At 49.3% G+C, this 13,948-nt stretch overlaps 1 protein-coding gene across 12 annotated transcripts in view; it reads left to right on the top strand.

Moving 5' to 3' along the window:
* Nucleotides 1-13,948, top strand: part of LOC137416859 (phosphofurin acidic cluster sorting protein 2) — a 984,123-nt gene that overhangs the window by 904,992 nt on the left and 65,183 nt on the right. For all 12 annotated transcript variants that reach the window (XM_078778889.1, XM_068102518.2, XM_078778887.1 and 9 more), the window contains 3 exons: nt 5,321-5,415; nt 5,612-5,720; nt 7,215-7,310. In XM_078778889.1, the coding sequence (XP_078635015.1) occupies nt 5,321-5,415; nt 5,612-5,720; nt 7,215-7,310 (300 nt within the window). The remainder of the gene's footprint in view (nt 1-5,320; nt 5,416-5,611; nt 5,721-7,214; nt 7,311-13,948) is intronic.

The raw sequence follows: 13,948 nt of genomic DNA, 5'->3' as shown, positions 1-13,948 counted from the left end.
AACAAGCAGCTTGCTATTACTTGCCAAGTGGCTTGCTTGATTCAAAGTGCTCAAGCAAGCACTCCAACGGAACGGAGTGCTCAGCACCGCTTAACAATATGGCTATCCGAGCCGTCGTTTTCAGTTTTACTCGGTCCTCTTGTGCCAACTTTCCCAAACGAATTGATTGTGTTATGTAGCAGCTACAGAGGGTATTACGAAGAGGAAAAGAATGATAAATAGATGGGGAGTCAGAAGAGGCTCTCCACGCCAAGTTTATCTATGGACCTGCCATTGTGCACTTTTGGGAGGGGGGTTAAGGGGGGAGGTGAGTTTGGAGGGGTTTTGAAAGTTTGTTGATTTTAAAGAATTTGGATGAAGAGTAGAAGTAACAATGAAAGTATGAAATTCACACTTCAATATCGTCCCCTGGGAGAGCAAAATTGAAGAAATACCCACCAATTGTATTGAATTCAACTACGGTGGCCATTTTTGCTAACACACGGAGGTCTTCCATTCGCAAGTAGCTCGCTTACCGCTCACCAATAACCTCTTAATTGGCAAGCCACTTGCAAAGTGGTTTATATGGAACGGCTGCCTCACCAAGCGATACCAAGCAATAGCAAGCCGCTTGCTAACATAACATACCCCTGAGGTAGGAGAACAGCAGAGAATCAGTCTTAAGAAAAATCTCCATAGATGTAGTTGTTGAAGTTGCACACTGGCAATCGAGAGCTATGGATATACAATACAATGTCATTTAGATTTCTATTGGCGCAATGGAAGTGGTGCTGTTACTGGAGTCGACAAGGTGGAACTGCCTCAGTTTTCCATCACCGAGCATCGTCTGGTCACGAGAAGGGTCGATTTTGCGACCGGTTCGTACCCACGTCTGTCCTTGAGCTTCCGTCTGAAGAGAAACATCGGATTTTTTATCTTTCAAACTTACATGCCTTCCATTTTGATCACCATTCTCTCCTGGGTCTCCTTTTGGATCAGCTATGATGCTTCTGCTGCACGTGTCGCACTCGGAATTACGACTGTACTCACCATCACCACCATCAGCACTCACCTGCGTGAGATTCTGCCCAAGATCCCCTACGTGAAGGCTATTGCCATCTATCTGATGGGGTGCTTTGTGTTTGTGTTCCTCGCATTGCTGGAATATGCTTTCGTTAACTTTGGGCGCGGGCCCCAAGTGCACCGTAAGCTCCAGCGCAAACCAGAGCTTGCAGTCACTGGGCCAGCGAGCCAAGTAGTTGTGTACACATTCGTATGCTATCATTATTCTGTCCAATAAGGGTGGTTCGAATTACATACTGTATATGTCAGGATAATACCCGGTGTGTACCCCGGTTTAGAATAGGTGCACCGTATCCCTACGTGTCATAAGGACTAAAAGGGTTGGCGTCAGGAAGGGCATCCGGCCATAAAACATTGCCTCAAAAAGGGAACCATGACAATTACAACTACATATGGGCAGGGTACAGCCCGAAGTACCCCGTGGTGGACCCAACACCCTCTCGTCAAAACTCAAGGTGGGGAACCCGATCGAAGCAAGGGTGGAAATCACCCCATTTATGACGATGAAACGTCTGATGCCTGACGTGCAGATCGGTTTCTGAGGTTTGGGACATGGAATGTAGGGACAATGGCAGGGAGATCAGGAGAAGTGGTGGAAGTATTGGTCAGAAGAAGAGTGGACATATGTTGTGTGCAGGAAACGAGATGGAAGGGAAGTGGTGTGAGAATGGTGAAGGGTAGGCAGGGACAGAAAGACAAGTTTGTGTGGCAAGGGTGCCCAGAAGGTGTGCATGGTGTTGGTGTCCTGTTTTCTGAGGAGTTTGTACTGTGTGGTGAGTGTGACTCGAGTGAGTGAAAGGTTGATGATGGTGAAAATGATGATTGGAAAGTTCCTGGTGAACGTCATCTCGGGATATGCTCCGCAGGTTGGTCGGAGCGATGAAGAGAAGGACAAGTTCTGGTGTGCAATGGAGAAGCTGATGGAAAACGTGAAAGATAAGGAAGTTGTTGTCGTAGGAGGAGACCTAAATGGACGTGTGGGAAGGAGTATAGACGGTTTTGACGGAGTTCATGGGGGTTACGGATATGGTGGGAGAAATGGAGAAGGTGAAAGGATTTTGGAGTTTGATGATGGAGCTGATTTGTAATACTCAGTTCCAGAAAGAGGATAATAAGCTTGATACATACACGTCAGGTGGGTCGACGACAACCGTTGACTACCTGATGGTGCATAGGCGAGATAGCGGGCACCTCTGGGACACAAAGGTGATCCTGGGGGAGGAGGCTGTTTCACAGCACCACTTGGTTGTCTGCGACATAAGGGTGAAAGGTGCAAGGAGAGCTCGGCAGGTGAAGTACCAACCAAGAATGAAGGTGTGGAGGTTGAAAGAGGTGACGGTGGGGGAGGCATTAAAAGAGAGGCTGAGAATGGTAGAGGATGATGTGGTTGAGCTTGAAAGTGGTTGAATGTCAATGAAAGATGGTCTGTTGGGAGCCGTTGGTGAGGTATGTGGATGGACAAAAGGATCACCGAGGCACTCGGAAACATGGTGGTGGGATGATGAAGTTGGAAAGAGGATTGACGAGAAGAGGAAGAAGTTCAAGGAGTGGCAGAAGGCGAAGGGTATGGGGGCAGAAAAGGCAGAACATGAAAGTTAGAAGGCTGCGAAGAAAGAGGTAGCAAAGGCGCAGGAGGCATGTAGGAAAATGTTCGGAGAATGCTTGGATTTGGAAGAGGGTCAGAGAGCGGTATTCAGGATTGCAAAGCAGATAGCGAAAGAGAGGTGTGATGTGATGGGGTGAGTTGCTTGAAGGATGAAGTGGGACAAATCGTTGTCGACCCAGATGGAATTAAAGGAAGATGGAAAAGATATATGGAAATGCTGTTGAATGCAGAGAATGAATGGGATGGCAACATAGAGAGTAACCCAGTTTTAGGACCGGCAGAGAAGATAACTGAGAAGGAAGTTGAGGAAGCGATAAAAGCAATGAAGAGTACAAAAGCGGGAGGGCCGACGGGAGTTGTGTGAGATATGTTGAAGGCAGCGGGAAATTGGGGTGTGAAGAGAATGACAAAGATCTGTAATCTGGTGGTGAAAGAAGGCCGCATTCCAGTGGTTTGGGAACTGAGTACCCTCGTCCCTCTATACAAGGGGAAATGTGACCCTCTGGACTGTGGCTCCTATCGAGCGATAATGTTATTGGAGCAAGGAATGAAGGTATTGGAAAGGGTGTTGGAGAGGATCAGGAAGAAAGTGAAGATTGACGAAATGCAGTTTGGATTTATCATTTATGCCAGGAAGAGAAACGACAGATGCGCTTTTTATTGGGAAGCAGTTGCAGGAGAAGTACATGGAGAAGAGGAAGAAGTTGTTTCTTGGGTTTGTTGATCTGGAGAAAGCATTCGATAGGGTTCCACGTGAAGTAGTGACATGGGCATTGAGGAGGTTAGGAGTGGAGGAATGGTTGATCAGAGTAGTGCTGGCAATGTACGAGAGAGAGCGCACAGCTCTAAGGAAGAAGGACAGGAACAGTGGTGAGTTTGAGGTGAAGGTGGGAGTGCATCAGGGGTCGGTACTAAGTCCACTGCTATTTGTAGCTATGATGGAGGTGCTTGCTCGGAACGTAAAAGAGGGTTTACCATGGGAGTTGTTGTATGCAGATGATCTGGTGTTGATTGCAGAAAGTATGGATGGGCTGAAGGAGAAGATGAACAAGTGGAAGGAATGTATGGAGACAAAAGGTCTGAAGGTGAATATCGGAAAGACGAAGGCGATGGCAAGTGGTAAAGCATGTGGTGAGGTGGAAAGAACTGGGAAGTGGCCATGTGCTGTGTGCAGGAAGGGTGTCGGAGTGAACTCCATTCAATGTCCAATGTGCGCTGAGTGGGTTCATAAAAAATGTAGTGGTTTGAGAGGGTCATTAACCAATGTGGCAGGTACATTCAAGTGTAAGGTGTGCACAGAGGGAGCTGCAGATGGAGGAAATGTTGAGTTGGATCTTGGAGAGGGCGTGAAGCTGGAAGGTGTGAAAACATTTTGTTACCTCGGAGACATGCTGAATGGAGAAGGTGGATCAGACTCGGCAACGGTTGCTAGAGCGAGTTGTGCATGGAAGAAGTGTCGGGAACTGAGTGGCGTGCTGACGAGGAGGGGAGTGTCGTTGAAGGTGAAGGGAAAGGTGTATGCTGCATGTGTGAGACGGGTTATGATTTATGGGAGCGAGATATGGGTGATGAACGTAGAGCAGCAACGAAGGCTGGAAATGCGAATTGTTCGGTGGATGTGTGAATGATTCGGTGGATGTGTGGAGTATCGTTGAGAGAGAGGAAGACAAATGATGAATTACGAAAGATGATGGGAATAGAGCCTGTGATTGATGCTGTGAAGAGAAACAGGTTAAGATGGTTTGGTCATGTGCTGAGGAAGGATGAAAGTGACTGGTTGAGAAGAGTTATGGAAATGAATGTGGAAGGAAGTGGAGGACGGGGAAGACCAAGAAAGACTTGGCTAAAGATGGTGGAAGAAGAAATGTGGGGAAGTGGGTTAACAAGGGGAGATGCAGAAAATAGGGCAAAATGGAGAAGATTGTCATGGGGACCGCAAGGCTAACCCCCGCTCTAGCAGGGAAAATGGCCTTAAAATGCCTGTTGTTTTGTTGTATGTAGTTGCTGAAGACGGAAATCTGGGATGGGGCGGTCAACCACCCACATAAAAAAGAGGTTGTTACTGAGACAGGAAGCCTGAGAGATGCCATGGCGTTGGGGGGAGGGGGGGAGGGGAGGGGGTGGGCAGGGGTTTGAGGAATGGTTTTGAATTTCAAAATTAATTTATTTGTTGGGGGTAAATGAGGAAATTGAGCAGAGCTTGCAGATTGGGAAAGTATCCAGACCACATGCAATGCTATAACAGTCTTGTGTTGGCAGTGGATAGGTGGTAGAGATATAGGATTGAAAAGAAAGGGTGGAAATCAGTCTAGCCTGCTATCTATACCTGGAACACCTGAACAAGTTACAAACAGCAAGTAAATGAACTCAAAGTAAACTGGCTGATTGATTATGAAGTAAACAATCAAACGGAAAACCAAATACTGTATTGGAGTCATCAGAAGGAACTCGAACAAGTAATGAGCAAAGATGGAGTCATCAGCAGGAACCTGGATAGGATTTGGGTTTTTTTCCAGGTGCAGATGCAGATTTCCTGGTGCAGAAGCATCCCTTTGTGATTGGGGAAAGAACCTTTTGATTTCCTCTCATATCGGCTGATTAATAATTCTTGTCGGTTTGATTTGCTTGGAATATGTTTATTTTTATTTTCAGTTTGAGCAGGGAGCAGGACTCGATAACTGCCTGAACAGATTGCCTCCGCGAGGTCATATAAGTCGGACAGAATCTCAAATCGTCACGTCCCCCACGTGAGCAGCTACATCATTCTCATTGGCTCATTTATCATTATCCAACCCTCTGCTGTCGGATCTGTTGTGGTGTTGTCATTGTTGTTAGTGAAGTCATACCCCAATATTTCCAAAGAAATTTTCCAATTTTTGGTTACCCTTATTATAATAGTTCTTTCCTATCATTTTGCCATACCAAACGACCCTTTTTGTGCAGCAAATGCTCGATTTCCATAAAAGGCCGCAGCTCATCTCTGCGAGAACGTTCGACCGCAACTCACCTGACCAGTGGTTTTGAGGACACTCTGGATGGGCTGCACCCGAAGGTGGCCAATTAGTGTAAATTCTGGCTGTCTCATCCTCTTCTCTCTCTTTCTCTTTCTCTCACTCCCTCTTCAAACTACTCACTTCATCACCACCGCATTTTAAAGCTGTTTTTATATTTTTCTAACTTCCTCTATCCATCCTGATCCTCACCATTCTATCTACCCATTTCACTTGCTCTTTCACGAGCCTCGATTCAGTATACAAAAAAAAAAAAAAAGCACACGACACATTCCACTATATTAGTAAACTGCTGCATCTCTGTGTGCTCTAATTAACCCAACTCTAAATCGTGTGTGTGTGTGTGTGTGTGTGTGTGTGTGTGTGTGTGTGTGTGTGTGTGTGTGTGTGTGTGTGTGTGTGTGTGTGTGTGTGTGTGTGTGTGTGTGTTCAAAAATATATATATATTGTGAAATTAACATCATTTACAACAATCCTTTAAATTATTTATATTTAAGTTTAGGAACAACCGATACTGTACAATTAATTGTGTGTGTGTGTGTGTGTGTGTGTGTGTGTGTGTGTGTGTGTGTGTCTATTATGGCTGCATTAAGACCTGAACCTAATGGTTCTGACTCAATATCACATTTGATCTCTGGGGGTGTGGGGAAGAGGGGGAGGTTGACATGGCCCAATCTAGCCCCAAGGCATCTCAGAACACACTTTTTTTTCCTGATTTTTTTTATTTATTTTTTTTGCATACAAGATCGAGGCTCGTGTAAGAGCTAATATTAATGACAAAAAAAAAAAAAAAAACCCCGGACACATCAGACATAATAAAGGGAGCGGGAGACAAGATGGGGAGAGAGGTGGAAGCACACAAGCAGAACATTTGAGAGCAGGGACATTGGGAGATCTGTGGGAGGGAGAGGGCTTGGGGGAGGAGGCATGGGAAGGGGGGTGGGGGTGGGAGGTAAAAACCACATGGACACAGCGAGGATTTCCAGGAAAGAAGTCGGTAATCTTTTCTTTGTTGGTTAATAGAGAGGAAATGAGGCATAAAGGCTCGGCTGTATACTTGGAGAAGTGTAATGGGTGAGGATAAAGTGTCGTGGTAAAGATTTGGTGGTAAAGATTGGTAGGCATGTGGGATAAACAGGTATGATTTGTTTTCGGGAGCCCAGGAGGAAAATCTCCAAACCTGCCATTTCCCCTTCCCCCGTCGCCATTCGCCATTTTTTTTTCTCTAAAAACCAAAGTTTGTTCTTTTCCTAATCTTCTTGCAATCTCCACTTTTTCCTCTTCTAATAAAGCTTTATACCTTTTTGGAGTTTATCAACATTGCGAGGCTGAAGCAAATATAAAAGTGTATTTTCATCAACATAAGGTAATGGAGGAGCTGCAATAACCCATTAACTCCAATAAGGAAATGTTGCAGACTGTACACAGCTCCATATTTTGCATTGTTTTGTTCCATCGCTCTGAAATTTAATTTCAAACAAAAGTGATTTGACTTTGCAGTGTGTTGGCGTTCACTCATCCGATCTATTTTGCAGGTAGAAGTTTGCGAGCAAATTGCAAAGGTCTTGGGTTCAGAGGTTTCTCTGCCGCAAGCAGTCACAATGGCTGATATTTCCGAGTGGCAGGGCAAGGTAAGTCTTGGAATTGAGGTTATCGTTATGGTAAATATAAGGGAGTTGGTTTGACCTGAAGGGGATTGAGTGTTGAGAATATATATTGTTGAGAGATGAAGTGTATCAATCTTAGAAGAGCATACACAAGGGATACATAATTTCGCCTGTAATGGGAATTTCGAGCACAGTTACCTTTGTTCGCACCTCTTTCTTATCAATGGGATAATGACAAGGTTAATGAAGTTGGTTCCTTTATCTTCGGAAATTCGATGCAGGAGGAGGCCATTAGGCCCATCAGGCCTGCACAATCATGCCAACACGGTGGTACTTCACTATCCGCACTACTTCCAGATACCTATCCAACTCGATTTTAAAATGGTGCTCTGCCAACACGGCAACTAGCCTTGCAAGGAGATCATTCGATGCATTCACCACTCTCCGAGTGAAAGACCCCTGCCTTACGAACGTACTATCTCTGCTCTCATTTGCTCTTAAACTGTCGACCCTGGTCCTGTCACTGTCCATGTCCATTCATGGAAGGGCAGGGTGGAAGGGCAGGGTGTGGTTAATTTTAGTCCCAGCCACAGCTGGGGATAATTGATTAGGTGAGAGCCGATTGTTTTCAGTTCTGGATCTAAGAATTTTTTCAGTGATTATTCACCATTGAGTGATAGGGCCAAAAATGGTACATAGCTAGATATCTCAAAAAGTCATGGACGGATTCGGATGAAACTTGGTGGACAGCTTGGGTGTGTGACAAGACGCAGTGAGCAACGCAGTGAGCCTTCAAGGTGCGTTGCCCTGATGAAGCCCCAACAAGGGCGAAACCAGGTCGGTAACTGAGTTTTGCATGCACTTGTGACAGTATCTGAATTTATAATCCACTAGAACGCCACTCAGTGGAGCGCATACTCCCGCCGTGGGTTTAGTTGGAATAATACGTTTTGTTTAACATCCCCTCCCCAAAACAATAAATGAAAAAGAACGTAGGCCCTAACTGTCAGAGAATTTATTTTGATATATCTCGGAATTAGAGAAGAAAAACATCATTTAAGAATAAGAATAAAAGCTTTAATGCAGTAAAACAGAAAAAATCTTTCCCAAAAAAATTTCCAAAACATATTCCTGGATCCGGAATAATATCCTGAGCTTCACCAAAAACGAATCAATTCTTCCTTATCCCAAGGGCAATCATCCCACCAACTTTCATCCAAATCCGTTCAGAACTTTAAGTTCTCCACTTCCGCTGAACTTGGGGACGACTAAGAAGACCTTTGTTGGTCGAAAGCTTGTCGAGAATTAAAGATCGACGTCCTGAAGCTACGTCCGCGTCTAATTTAATCTCCCGATTATTTATATATATATATATATATATACTGAAACGCAAAAGAAACTTACCACCTTTGAAACCTTTAAATATCAACAATAACACTGCGTGTAGTAAATGTGTGAACTTATTTGTGGACAATAGTGTCCTCACTGTCAGACAAAACGGTCACGGATGGTCACTTGAACCTTCAATGGTCACTTCATAGCACAGCTGTTGAACAGCCGTTTTGACTGTCAGTGATTAGCCAAGGGGTACGGGATGATTTTACTGAGCTGCACGTGATGTCTTGATATTGGCTTTAAAAAGGCCAGTGCAAAATGGGCATTTTGACCGAAAAATTTGACCATTTTGACCAACTTCAAAAAGACCGAAAACGCAAAATAAACTTACCACCTTTGAAACCTTTAAATATCAACAATAACACTGCGTGTAGTAAATGTGTGAACTTATTTGTGGACAATAGTGTCCTCGTTGTCAGACAAAACGGTCACGGATGGTCACTTGAACCTTCAATGGTCACTTCATAGCACAGCTGTTGAACAGCCGTTTTGACTGTCAGTGATTAGCCAAGGGGTACGGGATGATTTTAATGAGCTGCACGTGATGTCTTGATATTGGCTTTAAAAAGGCCAGTGCAAAATGGGCATTTTGACCGAAAAATTTGACCATTTTGACCATTTTGACCAACTTCAAAAAGACCGAAAACGCAAAATAAACTTACTACTTGTTTGAAATGTAATAAAATTGTAACAGTTCAAAATAAAACAAACCAACAATTGCTAATTGAAACATTGGCATTTTATTGATGACATGTCAAGTTTTTGACCAAGATACACCATCTCATCAGTTTGTTCTACAATACAGAACAGCACAGGGTGCAATGTCAGTCCCCTTTCAATAGCGTGTGTGGCCACCATTGTTTTGGATACAGGCAGTGCATCATCGGCGTATACTGCCTACCAGTCTTTGGATGGATTGCTGCTGGATTCTGTCCCACTCAGTCCTCAATGTCTGAAGCAGCTCTGCCCGTGTCCTGGCCCTGCCAACTACGCGTCTCCCAAGCTCATCCCACAGGTGCTCTATGGGATTCAGGTCAGGGGAGAGCGCAGGCCACTGCATGGTGTTGATGTTCTCGCCTTGGAGAAATGCAGTGGTAAAGCGAGCAGCATGGGGACGAGCGTTGTCATGCTGAAAGGTTCTCAGTTCTGGGTGGTCTAGCAGGAATGGCAGCAGATGAGGTCGCGGGATGTTATCCACATACCGCTGGGCGTTGAGATTCCCATCCACAACCGCCAGTGGCGTCCTGTACCGGCCTGATATGGCGGCCCACACCATCACACTTGGGCCACCCCACCTGTTGGCTTGACGCACGCAACAATCGGCATATCGCTCGCCAGTTCTTATCCAGACACGCTCACGCCCATCAGGACTGTCCACACAGAACCTTGACTCATCGCTGAAAGCGACCTCGTTCCACTGCGCCAAGGTCCACCGCTGATGCTGCTGGCACCATCTCTGTCGGTTGCGGTGATGGGCAGCCGTCATCACGGGGCCTCTGTATGGTCTTCTGGCAGTCAGGCCATAGTCATGCAGTCGTCTTCGTGCAGTATCATTGGAGATCCGTGGGTTTGCACGCCCCGGAGTTTCTGTCGCAGTGCGGGATGCTGGACGGAATCGATCCCGCAGGTGACTTCGGAGCATCTGCCTGTCCTGCCTTGCAGTGGTGACTCTTGGCCTCCCTGATCGAGGTCTGTCATCTGCAGAGTTGTGGAGGGTGTCTCTGTCCACCAGGGCCGATATCGTCTGGTGTGAACAGCCAAGGCGACGTGCCACCTCACGGTAGCTCAGTCCGCCTTGCAGCATACCCAGGGTACGCTGCCGTTGATCCCTTGACAATCGTGGCATGTTGATTGAAATGCCCATTTTGCACTGGCCTTTTTAAAGCCAATATCAAGACATCACGTGCAGCTCATTAAAATCATCCCGTACCCCTTGGCTAATCACTGACAGTCAAAACGGCTGTTCAACAGCTGTGCTATGAAGTGACCATTGAAGTTTCAAGTGACCATCCGTGACCGTTTTGTCTGACAGTGAGGACACTATTGTCCACAAATAAGTTCACACATTTACTACACGCAGTGTTATTGTTGATATTTAAAGGTTTCAAAGGTGGTAAGTTTCTTTTGCGTTTTCGGTCTTTTTGAAGTTGGTCAAAATGGTCAAATTTTTTGGTCAAAATGCCCATTTTGCACTGGCCTTTTTAAAGCCAATATCAAGACATCACGTGCAGCTCATTAAAATTATCCCGTACCCCTTGGCTAATCACTGACAGTCAAAACGGCTGTTCAACAGCTGTGCTATGAAGTGACCATTGAAGGTTCAAGTGACCATCCGTGACCGTTTTGTCTGACAGTGAGGACACTATTGTCCACAAATAAGTTAACACATTTACTACACGCAGTGTTATTGTTGATATTTAAAGGTTTCAAAGGTGGTAAGTTTCTTTTGCGTTTCAGTATATATATATGTAGCGACCCATGGGTCCCCCAAAGCTCGAGACCAGCAACAGATTCTCCTGGCCCAAGCCGGTGACGTAACCGGCGGCCAAACCGCGGCGCCGAGGTTATAATCCTTTGCACCTGTCGGTCACATGACCACCAAAGCGTGCCTCGCCTGAGAGGCGGGGTTTGGGTTCTGATGTATGCTTTTTGGTTTGGATATATATATGCGAACCCGATAAACGGGCTTTCAGAGTTCCCGAGATGATTATACAATAAACATCTTCTCGGACGAGTTTGTGTCTTGTCCGTCACTTTGTCCGTCTCAAGCAGGAGCGCTGCTCCTTCACTGGTGACCCCGAGTTTACGACACGCGATGGACATGGCAGTGTCCCTCAAACTGCCCACTTTCTGGGAAGCACATGCCGCCGTCTGGTTCGCTCAGGCGGACTCCCAGTTCGCCCTGCGTGGCATTACGGAGGACACCACGAAATACCATTACGTGGTCGCCGCGCTCGGCTCCGTGACCGCCGCCCGCTGCCTGAGCCTCCTCCAGAGCCCGCCCGCTAACGGCAAGTACGACGCCATCAAGGCACTTCTTCTGGGCGCTTTCGCCCTCTCCCCGACTGAACGCGCACGACGCCTGCTCGACCTTCCTGAGCTCGGCGATACGCGCCCGTCCGAACGTATGGACTACATGCTCGCGTTGCTCGGCGAGCATCCCTCGGATTTCCTTTTCCAAGAGCTTTTTCTCCGCCAGCTCCTGGCCCAGGTCCGGGTTGCCCTGGCAAGCACGACCATCACGAACCCCCGCGACCTCGCCAGGGAGGCCGACAAGATCGATTCGGCAAGCCAGCTCGTCGGAGCGGCGAGCCAGCTCGTCGGGGTGGCTGCCGGGAGCCCGCCCGCCGCCCAGTCGGCGCCCGCGGCGCAGTTTCCCGCCCACCCGCCCGACGCCCGCGACGCAGCTTCCTTCCCGGAGGCCGCCGGGCCGGCGCGACTGGCAGCGGCGACGCTGCGTCGCCCGGTCCCGACGCGTCGACCGGATCCCCCGCCAGACCCGGCCTGGTGTTATTTCCACGCCAGGTTCAGGCGGCAGGCCCGATCATGTCGACCCCCGTGCACGTTCGGCAAGTCGGGAAACGGTCGGGCCGGCGCTCACTACCAGCCATGAAAGCCGGCCATTCCGGAAACCTGCTATTCATCGCGGACCAAGCGTCGGGGCGGCGTTTTCTCTGCGACACCGGCGCTCAGCTGAGCGTCATTCCCGCTTCGGCGGAGGACAGGCGGGCCGCCATTTGCGGCCCCTCCTTAATCGCGGCCAACGGCTCCGCCATCCGCACCTTCGACCCACGCACCGTCGCCCTCCGCTTCGGCAGCCAGCTCTTTCGCTTGTAGTTCGTGATGGCGGACATCCCCATGACTTTGCTCGGGGCCGATTTCCTTTGCGCCCATGGGCTGCTGGTCGACGTTAAACGTCGGCGTCTCGTCAACGCCGAAACTTTCAGCTCGCTGGCGTGCGGCTTGAGCTGTTCCGCGCCCACGGAGCTTTCCTGCGTCCTCCCGTTGGCAGACGACTTCGCGCGTCTCCTCGCGGAGTTCCCGGCCCTCACGCGACCAACGTTTTCGGCCGTCGCGGTGCGTCACGGCATCGAGCATCACATTCCCACTACGGGCCCGCCGGTGTACGCCCGAGCTCGCCGTCTCGAACCAGCCAAACTCGCCGTCGCCAAGGCCGAGTTCGCCGCGCTGGAGTGCCTCGGCATCGTGCGGCGCTCCGACAGCGCCTGGGCCTCGCCGCTGCACATCGTCCCGAAGCCGGGGGGCGGATGGCGGCCATGCGGCGACTACCGCCGCCTCAACGACGCCACTACCCCCGACAGGTACCCCGTCCCGCACATCCAGGATTTTTCCACCCGGTTGGCGGGGCGGACCATTTTTTCAAAAGTGGACCTGATTCGGGGGTACCACCAGGTGCTCGTCCGCCCGGCCGACATCCCGAAGACGGCCGTTATTACACCTTTCGGCCTCTTCGAATTCCTCCGGATGCCCTTCGGCCTCAAAAACGCGGCACAGGCGTTCCAGCGCCTGATGGACGGCGTGCTGCGCGACTTGCCGTTCCTCTTTACCTACCTGGACGACGTCCTCGTCGCCAGCACGTCCAGAGCCGAGCACCTCCTCCACCTCCGGATGCTGTTCGGCCGCCTCAGCGAGCACGGCTTGATCGTCAACCCGGCCAAATGTCACTTTGGTGCGGCGACGATCGACTTCTTGGGCCACCACATCACCCGGAACGGCGCCGTACCGCTACCGGCCAAAGTCGAGGCCATCGCCGCTTTCCCGCGCCCCCGCTCCGTCAAGGCGCTGCAGGAGTTCCTCGGGATGGTGAACTTTTACCACCGCTTCGTGCCCTGAGCTGCGCAACTCATGCGGCCCTTGTACACCGCCCTCCGCGGCCAGCCGGCGAAGCGCGACGTCGTCTGGTCCACGGACATGGACGTGGCTTTCACCGGCGCGAAACGGGCCCTCACCAACGCCACACTGCTGGCCCACCCGGTACCCCATGCTCCCATCGCCCTCACTACGGACGCCTCCGACTACGCCGTGGGCGCGGTTCATGAGCAATGGGTAAACGGGGCCTGGCAGCCGCTCGCGTTCTTCAGCCGGCAACTCCTGCCCAACGAGTTGAAGTACAGCACTTTCGACCGCGAGCTCCTCGGGCTGTACCTGGCCGTCTGCCATTTTCGCCACCTCCTGGAGGGCCGCCCGTTCACGGCCTTTGTCGACCACAAGCCATTGATTTTCGCCATTGCCAGGGTCACGGAGCC

Source organism: Myxine glutinosa, chromosome 5 (assembly GCF_964187855.1).
Source record: "Myxine glutinosa chromosome 5, kmMyxGlut1.1, whole genome shotgun sequence".
NCBI lineage: Eukaryota > Metazoa > Chordata > Myxini > Myxiniformes > Myxinidae > Myxine > Myxine glutinosa.
The sequence above is the reverse complement of the archived record's forward strand: the minus strand, read 5'-3'. Positions and strand labels throughout refer to the sequence as shown.